The sequence below is a fragment of the Myotis yumanensis genome, unplaced genomic scaffold, assembly GCF_028538775.1.
Source record: "Myotis yumanensis isolate MYYU_CA2020_CCGP unplaced genomic scaffold, mMyoYum1.0.hap1 SCAF_9, whole genome shotgun sequence".
Classification (NCBI taxonomy): Eukaryota; Metazoa; Chordata; class Mammalia; order Chiroptera; family Vespertilionidae; genus Myotis; species Myotis yumanensis.
Window position 1 is genome coordinate 47,644,109 of NW_027223760.1, and position 19,035 is coordinate 47,663,143.

A 19,035-nucleotide genomic window follows, 5' to 3' on the forward strand; every position below is an offset into this window, starting at 1 on the left:
GGTGCACGAAATTTGTGCATTGGGGGGAGGGTGGTGTCCCTCAGCCCAGCCTGCACCCTCTCCAATCTGGGACCCCTTGGGGAATATCCGACTTCCTGTGGGATCAGGCCTAAACTGGCAGTAGGACATCCCTCTCACAATCCGGGACTGATGGCTCCCAGCCGCTCGTCTGCTGCCTGATTGCCCCTAACCACTTCTGCCTGCCGGCCTGATCGCCCCCAACTGCCCTCCCCTGCAGGCCTGGTCCCTCCCAACTGCCTTCCCCTGCAGGCCTGCCCCCCCCCTCCCAGCTACCCTCCCTTGCCAGCCTGGTCGCCCCGATAACTGCTCTCCCCTGCTGGCCTGATCGCCCATAACTGCCCTCCCCTGCGAGCCATCTTGTGGCTGTGGGTGCTGCCATTTTTGAGGGTGGAGCAGTCAATTAGCATATTTTCTTATTGGCTGGGTGCTGCCATTTTTGTCACGGTGTGAGGGTCAATTAGCATATTCCCTCTTTGTTAGATAGGATGCTAGGCTTGTGAACTCTGTACTTCTCCGAGCATGCTCTGTTCTCTCTTACCTTTGACCTTAGTACAGTGATGGCGAACCTATGACACATGTGTCAGAGGTGATATGCGAACTCATTTTTTTGGTTGATTTTTCTTTGATAAATGGCATTTAAATATATAAAATAAATATCAAAAATATAAATCTTTGTTTTACTATGGTTGCAAATATCAAAAAATTTCTATATGTGACACAGCACCAGAGTTAAGTTAGGGTTTTTCAAAATGCTGACACACCGAGCTCAAAAGGTTCGCCATCCTGCCTTAGTACAAGTTATCCCCCCCTTTTTTTGTACTTGCCATATCACTTCTATTTTAAATCTAGACTCCACCTTCCAACCCCAGACTCGACCATCATATCTTATACTTACTTCAGATTGTAAGGAGGGTATTTTTTTCATATTTACATATCTGAAATCAGGATGCTAGGTACATTTGGATGTGTAATTTCCCTAGAACATCTGCTTTTTAAAGAGACATAGCTTCTATGTGGTTGGTAATTAATGTCTTAGAATCAAAGAAGTACATTATAGTACTTTATTATTTTGCTTACTAATTTATTTTCCCCTCTGGACTTTAAGTTCTGTAAGGAGGAAGTTAATAATCTCTACTAGTTTATTCCCACCTGATACATGGTAAGATTTTCAATAACTAGTTAGTGAATAAAGGATAGATCCTAAGCTGGATAACTTACTGACTTACCACTTGACAACCCTAATTGCAACTCTTTTGTTTCTCTATATTAAGCGTTTCTCGAGAAACCCTCAAGAGCAGGAAGAAATCAGATTACAGTCTAAATAAAGTAAATGCACCCATCTTAACAAATACAACACTGAATGTAATAAGACTTGTTGGTAAGTAGCTACACCTTTTTAAAGAAAATTATTATAGCAGTTACATTAGTCTGCTTTTGTTACCAAATGATTTTTACTTGCCTTTTTAAAAGTTTTAATTGTTTACATATTTATTTTATATTGTTGACAGTATTACAGATGTCTCCCATTTTCACCCTCTGTTCCTCTCCACCCAGTCCCTGCCCAACCCCAGGCCTTCACCACACTGTCTGTGTCCATGGGCTATGCATATTTTCGTGTTCACTGCAGTGAAGGATTTATGATGATCATATGTCAGTGTTTTCTTAATTGTTCCAAATAGTATAAATTAATATTATTGTTAGTTTTTCTTGTTTCAGTTAACTACTTAGTATTTGTGTCTCCACATTTTCTAAAATACCTCAATTAATTGAAATGTAATGAAAAATTCTCTATGTGAGGTAGAGGTAATATAGGAGGATGATAGTTCCAGTTTTACATTGATACAATATTTTTTACTTAATTGTTCCATTGATTTTCACCATCTTCCAGTAAGATAGACAGAGTGAAATGTGATTCTCTGGCATTTTCAGACACAGTGTTCTATAAGCTAAATATTTTCACCATAGAAAGTGTAGTCCTGATTATAGATAAGACCTTTATTGGTAATTGTGTATAAAGAAATGCTATATTTAAAATATTTGGTTTTGAAGATGATGTGAATTTTTTAAATGTCAGTATTTAAACATTTTATATGCTATTTCAGCCTTCAGATTTCACAAATTGGTCTGCAATTTGACAAATAAGTTATAGAGATGTCTTCTCAAATTAAGTCATCTATACTAGTGAGGAATTTTAGTGGTTTTCTATAAAATTCATTGTATTCTTTTTATGGAGTTGAAAACTTCCTATTGCCTAGTTTGATTATACTTAGCACTGCTAAAATGGTCTGTGTTCTTGAAGATAATTTCTACATTTCATTAATGAGTAGGATCAAGTAGACAGAATGGTTTTTAGAAGTCCCACTTCCTTTAGGGAAAATAGTGGAAAAGTAATAATGAATTGAGAGGAAAAGAAAAGGTATATATTTTCATGACAAAGAAAAATGACAGATTCTAAAAAGCTGTTTTATGGATGATTATTGCCAGGGAAATTAGCTTTTCTTCTTTATCAAAGAGAGCTAACCAAATATAGAGTCATGAGTTACTCTCTAGAATATATGGAATCAGAATTGGATGGGTTCTGAGAGGTTGTCTATTATGAATTCCCATAAAATAAGGATTTTTTTCTATAATGCCTCTAATATGTAGTGGCCATCTAGCCTTGGTTTTATGTCTCACAGTCACTGGAAACCTATCATTTTGCAAGACTACTCATTCTACTACTGGTTTAATTCATCGAAATCTCTTCCTTAGGATAAAACCAAAATATCTCTCTCTGTAATTTTGTTTTCTTAGTTCTGTCCCTAAAAGCAAAAAGAGTAATAAGTCTATATTTTTTCTCCTACTTTTCCATGTGGTCACTTTTCACATGTGTGGTGGTAGTTATACTGTTCTTTCCTTTTTTTTTTATACCCTCCTCTCCAGTCCATTCTTCAGGATCAATGTGCTCAATTCCCTTACATGGTCCATGCTGATACAGATATCCAAAATTCTTGTCATCCTCCTGAGCCTCCTGGACTCACTAGTTCTCAGTGTCTGAACACGCTGCTTGAGATGCAGTTTAATGAAGGCAGCTTTTGCTTAGTTATGTTGAAGTAACTAACCATCCTAACACCAGTGGATTTCAACCAGAAGGTTTAAGTTGGCCCCTAAATATCTTAGTTCTGCTCCTTGTGTGTCTTCGTTCTGAGATGTGGGCTGAGAGAATAACACCAGTCTGAACATGGAGAGAAGAGCAAGAGCTGAACCATGTTATGGGGGAAATAATATAATCAAATACATTTAAGTGGCTGTTCATATATTTTTAACTTATCTAGTTTAAAATGACTATGGGGTGTCATGTTGTTTTTACTATAAAAGACATATTCAGTACAGTCAAATAAAATATAAGGCTAAAACAAAATTGAGGAGGGGAGAAATCACGTTTCATTCAGTGAAATGCAAACAACAACCGCAGATCCTCAGTTCTTGGTAGGTGTACGGGAATGAAGAAGGAGCACATTCTGCTATTCTCGTTATCTAAGAAAAGGATAACGTAATGATAGAAATGTGCTGGGGGGATTAAATTTAGAAGGCAATAATGACCAGATCTTATGTAAGGATTGCTGATCAACATAGTGGACACTGTTTTCTGACAGTGGATTTATAGAAACAGAAAAACTGTGTTCCTCTGGGCCTTTGATATATCAGCCCTGGAGAGCAGAGCAATCCTGAATAAAACTTGACTTGTGAGCTGAGAATCTGACCATTGCAATTCCCGCCCTCTCCACCACCAGAACTTTTGCAATTAGAAAATGCCTTGTATGGTCATTTAACTTTCATGTCTTCCCATTTAGGGCTGCCACTAGGTGCTGCCATTATTTCCCTAGTAGATTTTTATGTCTGCCATTTTCTCTGTCCCTGGGATGTCTTTATCTCAGCTTGTACATATTCATAAAACAGAATGTTAAGGGAACCACTCACTAAGGGGTCTCTGACTAGTAAATGCACTATTCGACCCCCTGTAGTTATTGCACAAGGTGCTTAAAGATTATAAACTGGCAAAGGTAATATCTCTTTCCAAAGTCAGAAGTACAGTTGTGTAAATAAGATAGATTAATTTTTGGTGCTGGGAAGATGAAAGAACTAATTATAGTTGGGAGACACATTTTGAACATTAAAGGCATATTCAAAATGTCCTTTTCAATGAGTATTTATTTGGCAGATAATTAAGAGAGATTAAACAAAAGAGTGTTAATGGGGCTTCCCAGCCCCAGGTGGTACCTAATTCTGTTAGAAAAGCTCAGGGAGTGTTTCCCACGTACGGAGGACAATTCCAAAAGCCTGACAGTTTCTTGCTGACAGAAGCTGAGCAATTTTAGGGAATCTGGCATCTCTGAAACAGCCGTGGTATTCAAGGTCTGTGTCCTGGAGGCAGCTCTCACGCACCGGGGACAATAGGACTGAGCAGCAGGAGATAGGTTGCCAAAATCCATGCTTGTAAAAACTACAGACCTTACAACACAATGATTACTTTAGCGGCTGGGAAAAATACACACCAGCACACGCACCAGGATTTAACCAGAATGTGTCCATCTGCGGGATTTTGAGGCATAGTGCGGCCGAAGTGTGTGTGTATGGTGGAGAGGACACAGAAAGAGGAGGGAAGAGATCCATCACCTTCATTAGCACAGTCTTTTGGGTGGGGCATTAGTTTTAGTTATTTTCTCACGGTAATGCATGAAAATATTTAAAAATGAAAATACTTCAGGATACAAAGAGTCCCTGACCCCCATGTCTCCTTCCTCAGAGAACACTACTCAGTTTCTCCTGTTTTCCTTGGAGAATATTAATATGCATTTACAAGTCTATTTAATATGCGAGTCACCTTTCCTTTTGTTATTGTTTCAAAAATTGGACCACACTATATATCAGGGGTCCTCAAACTACGGCCCGCGGGCCACATGCAAATACAAATATTGTATTTGTTCCCGTTTTGTTTTTTTACTTCAAAATAAGATATGTGCAGTGTGCATAGGAATTTGTTCATAGTTTTTTTTTTAAACTATAGTCTGGCCCTCCAATGGTCTGAGGGACAGTGAACTGGCCCCCTGTTTAAAAAGTTTGAGGACCCCAGCTATATATAGTGTTCTTCATCTGGCTTTTTGAACTTCAACTCTCTTAAGGTTACAGTTAAAATATCTTAAGATATTGCATGTCTTAGTATGCATAGAGCCCATTCTTTTTTTATGATCCTATTGTATAGATGTACCGTTGATAAGACCTTTATTTTTTAACATTTGTTTCAAGTCATTCGATGCTGTAAACAATGCTCATCACAGAAAATATCCTTGAAATATCTTTGTCTGTTCAGATACAGCTGTAGGACAAATTCCTACAAATGTTTCCTCATGCTAGATCATAGAGTTTATACATTTTCAGTTTTGATGCATATTTTCAATTTACCAAGGAAGTTTCTAAAGAACTTACTGCAGAGGTTCTGTTAGTTTACCCAACAGTATAGGAGAGTATCTTCTCTCAGTCTCTCAGCAGTGTGTGTCATCCAACTTCAGGTGCTCGCCAGTCTGATGGGAAAAATGACATCTCATTCAAAATGTATTTAATTTGAGTGAGTTTAATCATCTTTTAATATGCTTAAAAAGATATTTCTCTTTGTGAACTACTTATTCATATTAATTGCCCATTTTTAAATAAGGATATTATTATGGTTTAATGTCTATATTAAGGAAATTAGTCTTTTTCTGCCATGTGTATTGATTCACTCATTTTCAGTCCAATCGATTTTCTTTTGAGCTACTACTTTGTTTCAGGCACTCTGCTGGCTGTTGGGAATATAGTCATGCACAGGACATATTCTGTGTAGTTAAAGAGCCCAACATGGGAAATAACATACAAAATAAAAGGGCCGACTCACTGGACAGCTCATGCACCACCTGGCTTTGAAAGATGAATAGATTCTATTGCCTGTTAAAGGCATTCTAGACAGAGTGAAAAGAATAACATGTGCAGCACATGGTGTAGTCACATAATACAGGTTAGTTTCCGCATATGAGAAGATGGTGGGAAGTGGGGGACAGAAGCAGGGGAGGTGTGGCAAGAAAGGTGGACAAGAACTGGATTTCTGATTGCATTTTATAATGTCCCATTAAGCTTATGTAATGTTCTCTGGACATGAACTTATTAAGGGTTTTAAACAGGTGAAACACAAGCAGATTATTTCTTCTTCCTTTTTCCTCCTTCCTTCTTCCTTCTTTCTTCCTCTTCCTTCTTCTTCCTTATCACTCTGGCCACAGTGTAAATAAAGGAGAACCTGGGGAAGGTCAAAGGCTAGTTGGGAAGCTGTTGAAATCTCCCAGGCAAGAGATGTTGAGGACTTCAGTCTGCTTAAAGCAATGGCCATTGTAATGGAGCAGTAGAGACAGATTTGAGAGATTTTGGAAATACAGTGGACAGGATTGGAGAATTTGTGATGACAGATCATTCTTAAATTTTATATTTGTGTGCCTAGTTATCCTATCACAACAAAATAGGAAAGATGAGAGGGAGACCAAGTTTGGGAGCTGATGATATGTTCGGTTTTGGTCATCAGGAGATACTTGTGGGACATTTAAATAGAAATAGTCTATATACATATGGATAGATAGATTTGGAGATCAGGGGAATAAACATGGTCAGGATACATGTTTGGTATAAACTGAGTTAAACTCAGTTTATCTTGGTAGGGGATAAACTCATCGGCAGAAGCCCATGAAGGAGGTTGGGAATGCATGGTAGAGGCAGGAGACAAATTAGGAAGTAAAGAGGAGATCTTGAAAACCAAGAGATAAAAGCCTATCAAGAAGACTGCTTGTTTTTTTTTTTTGGTTTTTTTTTTTTTTTTTTATGATGATGATCTAAGCCAGTGACTCTTAAATCTTAGAGTCAAAATCCCCCTGGAAGGCTTGTTACCACAGGTTGTTGGACTTCACCCTAGAATATCTGATCGGGTAGGTCTTGGATATAACCTGAGAATGTGAATTTTTAACAAGTTTCTAGGTGATGTTAGTGCTGTTGATATAAGGACCAGACTTTGAGAACCATTGGTTCCTTTCTGTGTTGTCCCATTTGAAATGTAAACAGTGTGTGTTTAAATAACAGGGAAGCCCTAATCAGTTTGGCTCAGTGGATAGAGCGTCGACCTGTGGACTGAAAGGTCCCAGGTTCGATTCCGGTCAAGGGCATGTACCTTGGTTGCGGGCACATCCCCAGTAGGAGGTGTGCAGGAGGCAGCTAATCGATGTTTCTCTCTCATGGATGTTTCTAACTCTCTATCTCTCTCCCTTCCTCTCTGTAAAAAATCAATAGAATATATTTAATAAAATAACAGAGAAGTTTTTTATTGTATACTAGTAACAGTCAGTTTAAGTGGTAGTTTGGTTTTTTATGAATGTAAGTAATTGTATCAATTGTTTTCAAAATACTTATTTCAAATACTAGGGATCAAGTTATAGGGTCAATTAACTCCTAAGACAATCTTATATAGAGGTACCACAATATATTTTTTGTTTGTTTTAAAACTTTAAAATCTTGTTTTATGATTGAATTGAAAGTTGTTTTTCAAAAAACGTAATATTTTTACCTGTGAGGTTTAAGGAAAATGTTATCATTGCTTAATTTAGACTACATTCCAATATTTGTTTCTCTAAAAATATTTATATTATGTATATGAATTCATATTTTTAAACAGTTTCAAAACACTTTCTGTGTTGATAGCTTTATATACAACATGGTATTTTGAAAGGATGATCCAAGAAGTGTCATCCCTCAGTACATGTTATAAGAAAATGATACTGGAAATTTGGGGGGTGGAGTGAGGGCTAAGATATAATATTCAAATAACAGAATAAAAACTGGTAGCCAGGAACTTAGCTAACAGACCTGTTAATTTTTTACTCTGATCTTCACTTCATTGGTCAATACACTTTTTCTAAATTGCTTGAGCTGCACTAGCTTTTCCTTCCGTTCCTTTGTGCCTCATTTATAGCATTTAAGTTGGCCTTTATGTGCTGTTTATCTCTATTGCTGACCTTTCAACTTAGTGCACTGCAGTAAGAATAACAAACATCTTTCCAATTCAGAGTCTGTTCTTGCTCTTGCCCCATCAGATTGTCAGCTCTTACAGATGAAGAGAGTTTGGGGAATCTTTGCAGTGTATAGAGCTCCCAGCCAAGTGCTTTTCATTTTTGTAGGTGCCCAATATATGTTGGAGTGACAAACCTTAATTTTAAAAATCTTGAATATTGGAGAAACACTTTTTCCTCCTCTCTTGTCATAGTCCACTGTGGGTGGGATAAATCATCTCCCTGCCCCCCGGCCCCACCCCCCCCCCCCACCCCCCACACACACACACATACACACATACTTCCATTGCCTTCTCCTTATCTTTGTATGCCCTCCTCTGCATAGGAGTTGTGGCTCACTGAACTTCCCTAGGTCACCATTCTTGTGGTAACCATACTCCTCTCTCTGTGCCCCCCAACTGATGAACTGGTTAAGGCAGGCCCACGATTCTTCCTCTTGGTTGTGGTCCTTGTCCGTGCTGCTATTGGTTGGGTTCTTTGCCAGTTCCTTTGTGTGTATCCTCCCCATGCATATTCAGGACTTACGTTCTAGATTTAGGATGAGAGAGTTTAAACAGGGAATCTTTTCCTCTTCCCCAGATTAGGTTAGATTCCCTTCAAGTAACACTATATACTTATCCCTTATTGTGTTCATTATAATTATAACTAGAGGCCCGGTGCACGACGTTTGTGCACTGTGGGTGGGTGGGGTGGGGGGGTCCCTCAGCCCGGTCTGCTCCCTCTTGCAGTCTGGGACCCCTCAGGGGATGTCTGCCTGCCAGCTTAGCGGGGAGTGGGCTTTAGCCAGCAGGTGGACATCCTCCGAGAGGTCCTTAGCACTGCCACAGAGGCGGGAGAGGCTCCCGCCACCGCCGCTGCACTTGCCAGCCAGCCAGCCAGCCAGCTGTGAACCTGGCTTCTGGCTGAGCGGCGCTCCCCATGTGGGAGCACACTGACCACCAGGGGGTAGCTCCTGCATTGAGCGCCTGCCCCCTGGTGGTCAGTGCGTGTCATAGCAACTGGTTGTTCTCTGTTCGGTCGATTTGCATATTAGCCTTTTATTATATAGGATTTTAAAATAATAGCAATAGCTACATTTCTTGCTCCCTTATTATATGCTGTGTAAATATTTCACATGCATTTCCTCATGAATTCTTCACAGTCCTCATTTATATGCACCAAACACCAAACAATTGAGGTCCAGAGATAAATAACTTGCCTTAGGTCACACAGCTGCTAAGTGGTAGAGTCCAGGGTGTCTGATCCTAGAGCCAGCAAGCTCTTAACTTTCATGCTTCACAGCCGGTGGGGGGCCTGGAGCGGGGGGACCAAAGGAACATGAATTCTGATCCCAGACAAAGTTCAAAGAGATTATAATGTTGGAGGCAGGAATAGGAACTTCTTGCAGCTGATGATTTGGAAAGAGATGGCTTTCTTGGTCATTTGGGCTATATAATAGAGAGCCTTCTTCAGTGCTCCCAAAGCTTGCTGTGTCCACCCCTCTCACTGCGGCCCATAAGGGACATTAGAAAGGAAGAAAGGGAGGGCAGCGTGCATCTGAACCACATTTTTAAAGAGGGAAGGCTAACATCAGAGCCATGCTTTTAGATATTTATCAAGGCAGTACCTCTCATGGTAACACATTAAATAATAAAGAAGAGTTTGTAATGAAAAGTAGCAGTCTCCACCCCATCACTCCTTGTCACCAGAATGGAGGCACTTTTTTGGTCTCTTTCTGTTTATCTTTCTTCTAATTGTAATTGTCCAGAAAAGGGGGATGAGAGGTAAGTTTGTCCCATATGTGGACCTTCAGTTAACCTGTCATTTTTCAGCCCCATTTCTCTCTCCTGTTCTCTTGCTGTACCTGCTGATTCCAAGTAGTGACCATCCTAGCTAATATCTCCCTTTGTGGTCCTCTTATGTTTTACTAATGTCTTTGCGTTTTTTTTCCATCAATCTGCCCCCACTTACTGTCTGTCATCTAGTGTAGCAGTTGGGAAACGAACCTACAGGCCAAATCGTCTGGCTGCCTATTTTTGTAAATACAGTTTTATTGGAATGCACCCTGCTCCCTTGTTGCATTTTGCCTATAGCTGCTTTTGTGCCAGGAAGGCAGAGTGGGGTAGTTGAAAAGAGAGCAGCAGAGCAGAGTAGTTACCAAAGAGACCTGGCATACAGAGCCTGACCTTTCTCCTCTGTGGTCTCTAAAGGAAAGGTTTGCCAAACCCTGGTCTAAAAACTTTTTGAGATTTCTCATTTTCTGATAATCATACCTACCCACCTTTACCTCCTCACTCTCATCTCGTCGTAGACATAGGCTTACTTCATGGTAAAGTTCTCTTTAAATTCAGTAGTGAGGAGGTATATAAGCTTCCGCAGGCCTCCAAACACTACTCTGCTCTCTTGAACTGGAAAGACAGAGTCCTCACTCTCATACGTTTTAATACACTGGTCACCTGCTTATCGGTGGCTGCCATCCATGTATGATCATTTAAGGTGTGAGAGCAGGGACTCTAATTCCTTAGGTCTTAACACAAGGCCAGAGTACATAGTAAGCCTTCAAAAGTGTTGGTTATATGAATTAATTGATTGAATGAATGAATGAATATAGTTGTGTAAATTTGTTTTTTTTCAGAGTAGTGGGGAACATCTAGTTTTCTTTCCTTCTGAATGCACATTTAAATGTTTTACCTATTAATAATTATTTTTATATTCTTCCTTAAGATTAATTATGTTAACAATGCTTAATCTTATTATTAGGAATGGAAAGAAGCTTTGTATTCTGGATATGTCCCAACCCAGATATTGGCATTCTTCCTCATTCTACCTATTCATCTCTCTTTTGCTTTTACGGGTTAAAGTCATGTAATATAACATTTTTCCTTTTATTTTTCTTCACAGTGTCTTATTATTTTATGTGTAAATAGTTACAGTTTAATAAACTGCATGATTGTAGTCAATGAAATATCTGTATAGTGATCCATAGGAGCATATACTTCAAATATTTTTCAATTGTGATTAATAAAAGAATGTCTGTGACATAATTGCAAATATGATTCTGAAACAAAAGACTTACAAGTAGGAGGAAGAATGAAATCTCAGTTGAATGGTTTTTACTTTTCGATGTGTGTGTGGTGTGTGTTTCTCTTTCTGACCATCTGACTATTATTTATCATCTCATGTAAATTATGACAGATGTACTGAGCTCTTGGTAATAAAGACATGGTTTTGATAGTAGACATTTCTATTAGAGTGAATTTGTCATTCTTTTCTATTGCCATTAATATGTTTTCTCTTGAGTCATGGCATCTTCAATAGTACCAATTAAAATTTACAGCAGTGACATAAAGTGGAGCCAGCACTTGAATTATTTACTCATTTGGAAAGGAAGCAAATGGCCTGTTTTAACATCTTCTGTAGAAGAACATTCTTAATAGATATGCTTCTTTCCCTATTATTTTCCATAAAAAAGAAACAGTAGGGACTTGTTATTATTTGTTATTTGATTCAGCCCCTCTCCCATGCACCCTTCAAATACATTAACAAGTTTATAGATGCATACATTTGGGTTTTTACTTTTTTTTTTTCCCCATAACTCTATCATATGTTGAAAGGAAGGAGAATGGAATCCTGGCATCTCCCAAAGGAAGGAATGAGGAATATATGTTCTTGGCATTTTGAGAGTACCCAGCTCTTGAGTGATGTAGTGATAAAGAAATATTCCTGGCCTTTGACATAAGATTTCACAGGCCTACGGTTTAGGGGAATGGGAAGTGCCTTCCATGTTCCCTTTTCCTTCTTGCCTTTTTCCTTTTTACTTTTCCTTATTAAAAAAACAAAAACAAAAAACACCACTTTTTCTCAAATACATTGTCTTCTGTTTTATTATACCTAAACATTTTTGAAGCAATTATTTCAAGTGGAATCTCTAAGAAATGAGGAACTGTGTTGTGTGTTTGCACAGTGTTATTTGTAAACAGTATAGAATTCCCATGAATATTTGACAGACAGTAAAAATGATGATGTAAAACATCTTTGTAGGTATTATTTATATCAGTGCTGTCCAATAGCACTTTCCAAGATGATATGACTGTTTTGTATCTTGCTGCCCAATATAGTAGCCACTAGCCACAAATGACTGTTGAATAATTGAAATGTGGCTAGTGTGGAATATAATATTTTATTTTAAAAAATATTTTAGTAAATAATTTTATTGTCACTTTATAATTACAAATAACCAATTTTAATTTTGATCTACTTTTTATTTTCAGGTAAATATATGCAGATGATGAACATTCTCAAGCCAATTGCCTTTGATGTCATCCATTTCATGTCTCAGCTATTTGATTATTACTTATATGCAGTATATACCTTCTTTGGTCGGAATGATTCAGTAAGTCAACCTTTGAGGAGAAAGTCTGCTTGTTTTAAAATCTATTTATTTTTCAAATGTAAAGTTCAGTTCATGCCCTCTGTATAAAATACACAAATAGCATTATTTTGAAAATTATTCATCAAAAACCCAACAAAATTATTGATATCAGCTTTCTGCCTGCCTAATTGCCTTATTTATATGTTAATTTTAAGCTTTGATATGATAAACATATTGTATGTTATTCAGATTTTTGGCAGAAAAAATACAGCATCTGTTTCTAACCTCGACGTATTTTGGCAATGAAAGATGTGCAGGTTGCCTGGTTCAGATCTAGCCCAGTGCATAATTACCACATAGTAAATGAGATGTTTTAAATATTGGCTAACAGCCTTAGCAGGCACTACTACATTCAGAAGATAATGGAAAATATTTATTAAAATAATTGAAAATTTTTGAACTAAACCATCTGCCTGCCACAGAACTAATGTTTCTGCTCCTCCATTTTGTGTTTTCAAAGCTCTTATTGAGTTTGTCTTTTTCTACTCCTATGGAGAACAACACAGTATTTGGCAGGTAATCGACCTGATATTTGGTAATTATTATGTGGTTCACCTAGATGTTTGATAGTTTTCTGTGCAAACGCATACTGTTTGGTTCTATAAACATATGATATTTTTAATAGACTTTATTTTGTACCTTTTTAAAATGTGAATTTTAATGGATAACTACAGTCATCGTATAAATGTTCATATCTTTGCTGTGATTATAAATATATAAATGATATAATCTTTTAATATGGCATCTGAATTTCCTGTGATCTTAATTCTCCAAAATGTTCCTTAGAAGGAATTCTAATATAATCAGAGACAAAGTGTTGATGAAGAATTTATGTTACTATAAAATATGTACTATTTCCTCACTGTGATTTTGGAAACTCAGTATATAAATATTAAAGAAAAAAAGATATTCTAGAATTTTAGCTAATTGTCAGAATCATTCTGTCTTTTTGATGAGCCTCCCTCTGTCACCTGGGCTGTGCCTCTACAGTAGTGCTGGCCAAGAGAAATGTTGCCCTAATGGAATGTTCTGTATTTGCACTGCCTAATATGGTAGCCACTAACCACATGTGGCTATTGAGTACCTGAAATGTGGTTAGTGTGACTGAGGAGCTGAAATTTAAGTTGTTTTTAATTTTCCCTACTTTATCTTTATATATAAACTAGAGGCCCAGTGCACGAAATTCGTGCAAGGGGCTCGGCCCTTGCAGCCGCAACTTTGTCTGGAAGGTCGTCAGGTCTAATCAGCATATTATGCTTTTATTATTATAGATAGCCACACGTGGCTAGTGACTGTCATATCAGATAGAAAAGTTCTAGATCCTTTATCATATGCATTAAAATGGAAACTTTGGGGAACGAAATGCTCTTAGATGTGGTTTTCTAGACATGTAATACTAGAAATGATGAAGGAAGTTTTTCAGGTCGAAGGAAAATGATACAACATGAAAACGTGGGTCCTCAGAAAAGAATGAAGAGCATTGGTAATGGAAACTACTTGGGGAAATATAAAAAAATATTTTTTAGCCCTAACCAGTTTGGCTCAGTGGATAGAGCACCAGCCTGCAGACTGAAGGGTCCCAGGTTCGATTCCAGTCAAGGGCATGTACCTTAGTTGCCGGCACATCCTCAGTAGGGGGTGTGCAGGAGGCAGCTGATCGATGTTTCTCTCTCATCGATGTTTCTATCCCTCTCCCTTCCTCTCTGTAAAATCAATAAAATATATTTTTAAAAAATATTTTTTATTTTTCCCTTTAACTTCTTTATAAACCATATAGCTGTTTAAACTAAAATTCTAACATTGTTTTCTGGAGTTCATAATAAATGAACATATAACAACTATAATAGAATATTAAAGGATATGGACTTATAAGAAGGCAAGGTTTACATATATTATGTAAAGCAGTGCATTGTAAACAGTAAATGGTCTGTGAAATGTTAACAATGTATATTATAATCCATAGGACAACAATGAAAAATAATACAAAGAACTTTAACTGTTTTGCCAACAGGAAAATTAAAGTATAACTTAAAAAATTATATAATCAGAAAAGGCAGGAAAGGAGGAATCAAAAAACTAAAAAGAGGTGTGTGGTGTATGTGTTTACATCCCAACCAATATTCACATTAAGTGTTAATGGACTAAACACTCTAAAGGCAGAGATGGTCAGAATGGATTAAAAACAAAGCCCATACTTTCTAACAAAAAACACACCTAGGTTGAAAGCATGTGAATTATAAGGATATGCCATGTAAACAGTAATGATCAGATAAAATAAATTTGAAAACAAAATTTATTACCACAGATAGAGGGATTCATAATGATCTAAGGGTCAGTTCAACTGTTCAACTGGAAGACACAATGATAATAAGTGTGTATAATAAATGTGCCTAAGAACAGAGGTTCAAATAGATGAAGCAATAATTGACAGAATTCGAGAGAAAAGGAAAGGCCCAGTCTGGGCAGCTCAGTCATCTGTTGGAGGGTCAGGGCACATACAAGAATCAACCAATGAATGAATAAATAACTGGAACCACAAAAATCTCTCTCCCTCTCTCTCATCAATTAATAAAAAAATTTCAAAGAGAAAATGAAAAAACTTAATGATAGCTGGCGATTTTCACACCTCTTTTTAGTTTTTTGATTCCTCCTTTCCTGCCTTTTCTGATTATATAATTTTTTAAGTTATACTTTAATTTTCCTGTTGGCAAAACAGTTAAAGTTCTTTGTATTATTTTTCATTGTTGTCCTATGGATTATAATATACATTGTTAACATTTCACAGACCATTTACTGTTTAAAATGCACTGCTTTACACAATATATGTAAACTTGCCTTCTTATAAGTCCATATCCCTTAATACTCTATTATAGTTGTTGTATGTAATACATTTATTATGAACTCCAGAAAACAATGTTAGAATTTCAGCCCCCTAGCTGTATTCTCATATGGCCTTTTCTCTGTGTTCCTGTGGAAAGAGACCAAGCTCTTTGGTGTCTCTTCTCATGATGGTACTAATCCCAGCATGGGAGCCCCACTCTCATCACCTCACCTGAACCTAATTATCTCCCAAAGGCCCCATCTCCAAGTAGCATTGCATTGGGGGTTAGAGCTTGAATATTTGAGTTGGGAGTGGAGGGGAACAACAAACAGTCCATCCATCACATGGAGCATCTGGAATTTGTATACATTGCTTGTGAAAATACAAAATGGTACAGCCACTTTGGAAAACAGTATGGCAGTACCTTGTATAGTTAAATATATGTCATATTAACCAGAAATGAAAGGAACTGAAAGTGTATGTCTACACAAAAGCAAGACATGAATATTCAGGTGGTATTATTCAAGTAGACCAAACTGGCACCCAAATATTCATTGACTGGTGAATAAGTAAACAGATGTGAGGAAGATGTGTCCATATTGTATAATACTATTAAGCAGTAAAAGAGCAATAAATACTAATAGTCTTGCAACATGGATGAATCTCAAAAGCATGCTAAACATAAGACTACATGCTGAATTATTCCATTTATATGGAATTTCAGAAAAGGCAAAACTACAAAGACAGAAAGCAGATCAGGGGTTAAGTAAGGGTAAAAGGATAAGGGAGGTGATGAAGTGCAGAAGGTTTGAGGACATTTTTAAAGGTGAGGGAACTTCTATATCTTGATTGTGCTGGTTACAAAGCTGTATAAAATTACCAAATTTTACTAAAAATGGATGAATTTAACTATATATAATACCTAATGAAAAAAGAAGAAAATGAATTAAAGTTATACCTAGCAAAAATAAAGTATTGTAAAGTTACCATATAAAATTAGTTCATGTTTTACTACACCATGCCATTATACAACTATTTTGGCTAGAAGCTTTCTAACATATCTTGTGTAAGTAATTTTTCATTCTTGTATCTCAGGAAGATGTGAGGAACAATAATGTGTGTGTATGCTTGTGTACTCATACACACACACACACACACACACACATATATATTTTTAATTGTTTTTTGGTTAATCCTCACTTGAGGATACTTTTCCATTGATTTAAGGAAGAGTGGAAGAGAGAGGGAAAGACAGAGAGAAACATCAATGTGAGAGAAATATCTATTGGTTGCCTCCTATATGAGCCCTGACCAGGGCCCAGGCCAGGGAGAAGCCTGCAACCAAGGTACGTGCCCTTGACCATAATCGAACCTAGGACCCTGTGGTGCCCAGGTCGATGCTCTATCCACTGAGGCAAACCAGCTAGGGCAACACACACACACACACACACACATATAATTTTTATGAATCAATTACTGAGACAATGTATTTTATAGATTACTATTAATAACATTTTAAGTTTTTGTCTCATATAGAATATCTTAACATTTTTCCATATATCTATATGTATCTATGATCACCTTTAAATTTATATTCAATCAAATCAACACTCAAGGAGCCAACTTTTCACTTCTTAACAGTCAAGTCTCACTTCTCATTTATGTTCTTGTGTGAAGATTTTTATAAATGCTTTGGGTTTGTTGTAGTGAAGAGAATTCTATACTGTGAAATGTTTACTGAGCATAACGAAAATTTCATTAATTTTTGAATGAAGATTTAGGCTGTTTCTAATTTGTGTTAAAAATAAATTAGCAACACTACACTAGTATGCTTCTTCAGAAATACAGCACAGTATACTGTCTTTAAGTGTTTAAAATATAAAGATTTTAAACTAAAAATAGTAACTTTTTGGAAATAAATTCTGGTAAACTCTATCCTGATAAACTTATTAGATTGATAGATGCTATTGTGACCTGTAAGTAAATGCACATGTATAAACAGTTTCTTATTCCTAAGGGCTAAGGTCTGAGTTCTTTGCTTGATGTTTTGGGATTTTTAAATGGAGTTTGGAAACCCTCTAAAGCAGCGGTTCTCAACCTTCTGGCCCTTTAAATACAGTTCCTCATGTTGTGACCCAACCATAACATTATTTTCGTTGCTACTTCATAACTGTAATGTTGCTACTGTTATGAATCGTAATGTAAGTATCTGATATGCAGGATGGTCTTACGCGACCCCTGTGAAAGGGTCGTTTGACTGCCAAAGGGGTCTCGACCCACAGGTTGAGAACCGCTGGGAAAGGCTGAGTGAGTGAAAACTCATCAGATGCTTCACTTTGGTTAATTTGAAGTTATGACATTTGCTAGATTATGTCCACACCTATTTAACATATCTTTCCTCTTCTTTTCCAGTTGGAATCAACAGGACTAGGCCTTAGTAGTAGCAGACTAAGAACAACTTTAAACAGAATACAAGAGAGCCTCATTGATATGGTAAGTGATCATTTGGAATCAATTCTTTGGGATTATAGAAAATAGAAATTAGCCATCTAATCCACTGCATATAAATGTATGTCTATGTGTATAATGAGTGCCCAAGACTTACCTTGAGTACTCAGAGGAAGTCAAGTGGAGGGTTCCTATCGTCTGATTGGAGAGTGAAAACTCGTACACATAGACGAAAATGACGTTGGCTATTCTTCCACTACAAGTTCAAAGAGAGGAAAGGTGCATGTGCATATGTCATGTCAGGATGTCTGAAGGAGGAAGTGGGACCTGTGCTAGACTTTGATGAACAGGTATGGGCTGCGTGGGAAAAAGAAGAAGGGCATTCAGATTAAGGTTCAGAGTCTGAGCAAGGGCTTTGAGGTGGGAGCAAGTCCAGAGTTTGGCAGGTCTTTGTGGTGGGCACTGGTATCTGCCGAGCGTGGCGTTGCAGTGTTTCAGGACCGCTTTCTAAATGGCCTTGAGATTCAAGTGTGCGCTAACTGGCTGGCAGTGGGAAGTCTGGGTTCTTGACTATGTCACATGATGAAATGCATGTTTTAAGAAGATAGGTTAGATCACCACACAGGGCTGATGCTCTGTAGTGTTCAAGCTAGCATAAGCATCTAAAAGAAGAACATCTTTTGCTTATGGTTGGTTACTGGAGCCAGAGATTTTTGCTGTTCACTATGTTTCTCTGCACTTACATTAACCCCAGGGGTCCCCGAATCTTACTTTGTTCCTTCATCAACCTAAACAAGCAATCATTTCCCACTTTTCTCATATGCTCTGTATTATGTGCATACTTCCGTTATGATGTTTTTATAAAACAATGTAATCATTCGGTCTTTTAAGGAACACTTATTGAAATAATTATTATATGCCAGGCATTCTTGTAGTGCTGGGCATTCATCAGTTTGTGCAAAAGAGGTAATTCCTGTCTTCTTGGAACTTATATTTTATTGGGGCAGAGAGACAGATAAACAAATACATAATATAGTGTTAGATACTTGTAAGTGCTAAGAAGAAAATGAAGCAGGGTGACAGGGTGGTGATCTTTGAGCAGAGAGATGAATAAAGCGAGAGGCATGTACCATTATCTCAGGTGAGCGCAGGAAATAACCTGTATCCGTTTCACCATCTTCCTTACCATTTGGATATCTTTTTGCCTTGCGCATATT

The 19,035-nt window shown here is 37.4% G+C and overlaps 1 protein-coding gene across 2 annotated transcripts in view; it reads left to right on the forward strand.

The window, feature by feature from the left end:
• VPS50 (VPS50 subunit of EARP/GARPII complex) overlaps positions 1-19,035 on the forward strand; it is a 116,014-nt gene that overhangs the window by 77,221 nt on the left and 19,758 nt on the right. For both annotated transcript variants that reach the window (XM_070424271.1, XM_070424270.1), the window contains exons 20-22: positions 1,293-1,399; positions 12,389-12,510; positions 17,783-17,863. In XM_070424271.1, the coding sequence (XP_070280372.1) occupies positions 1,293-1,399; positions 12,389-12,510; positions 17,783-17,863 (310 nt within the window). The remainder of the gene's footprint in view (positions 1-1,292; positions 1,400-12,388; positions 12,511-17,782; positions 17,864-19,035) is intronic.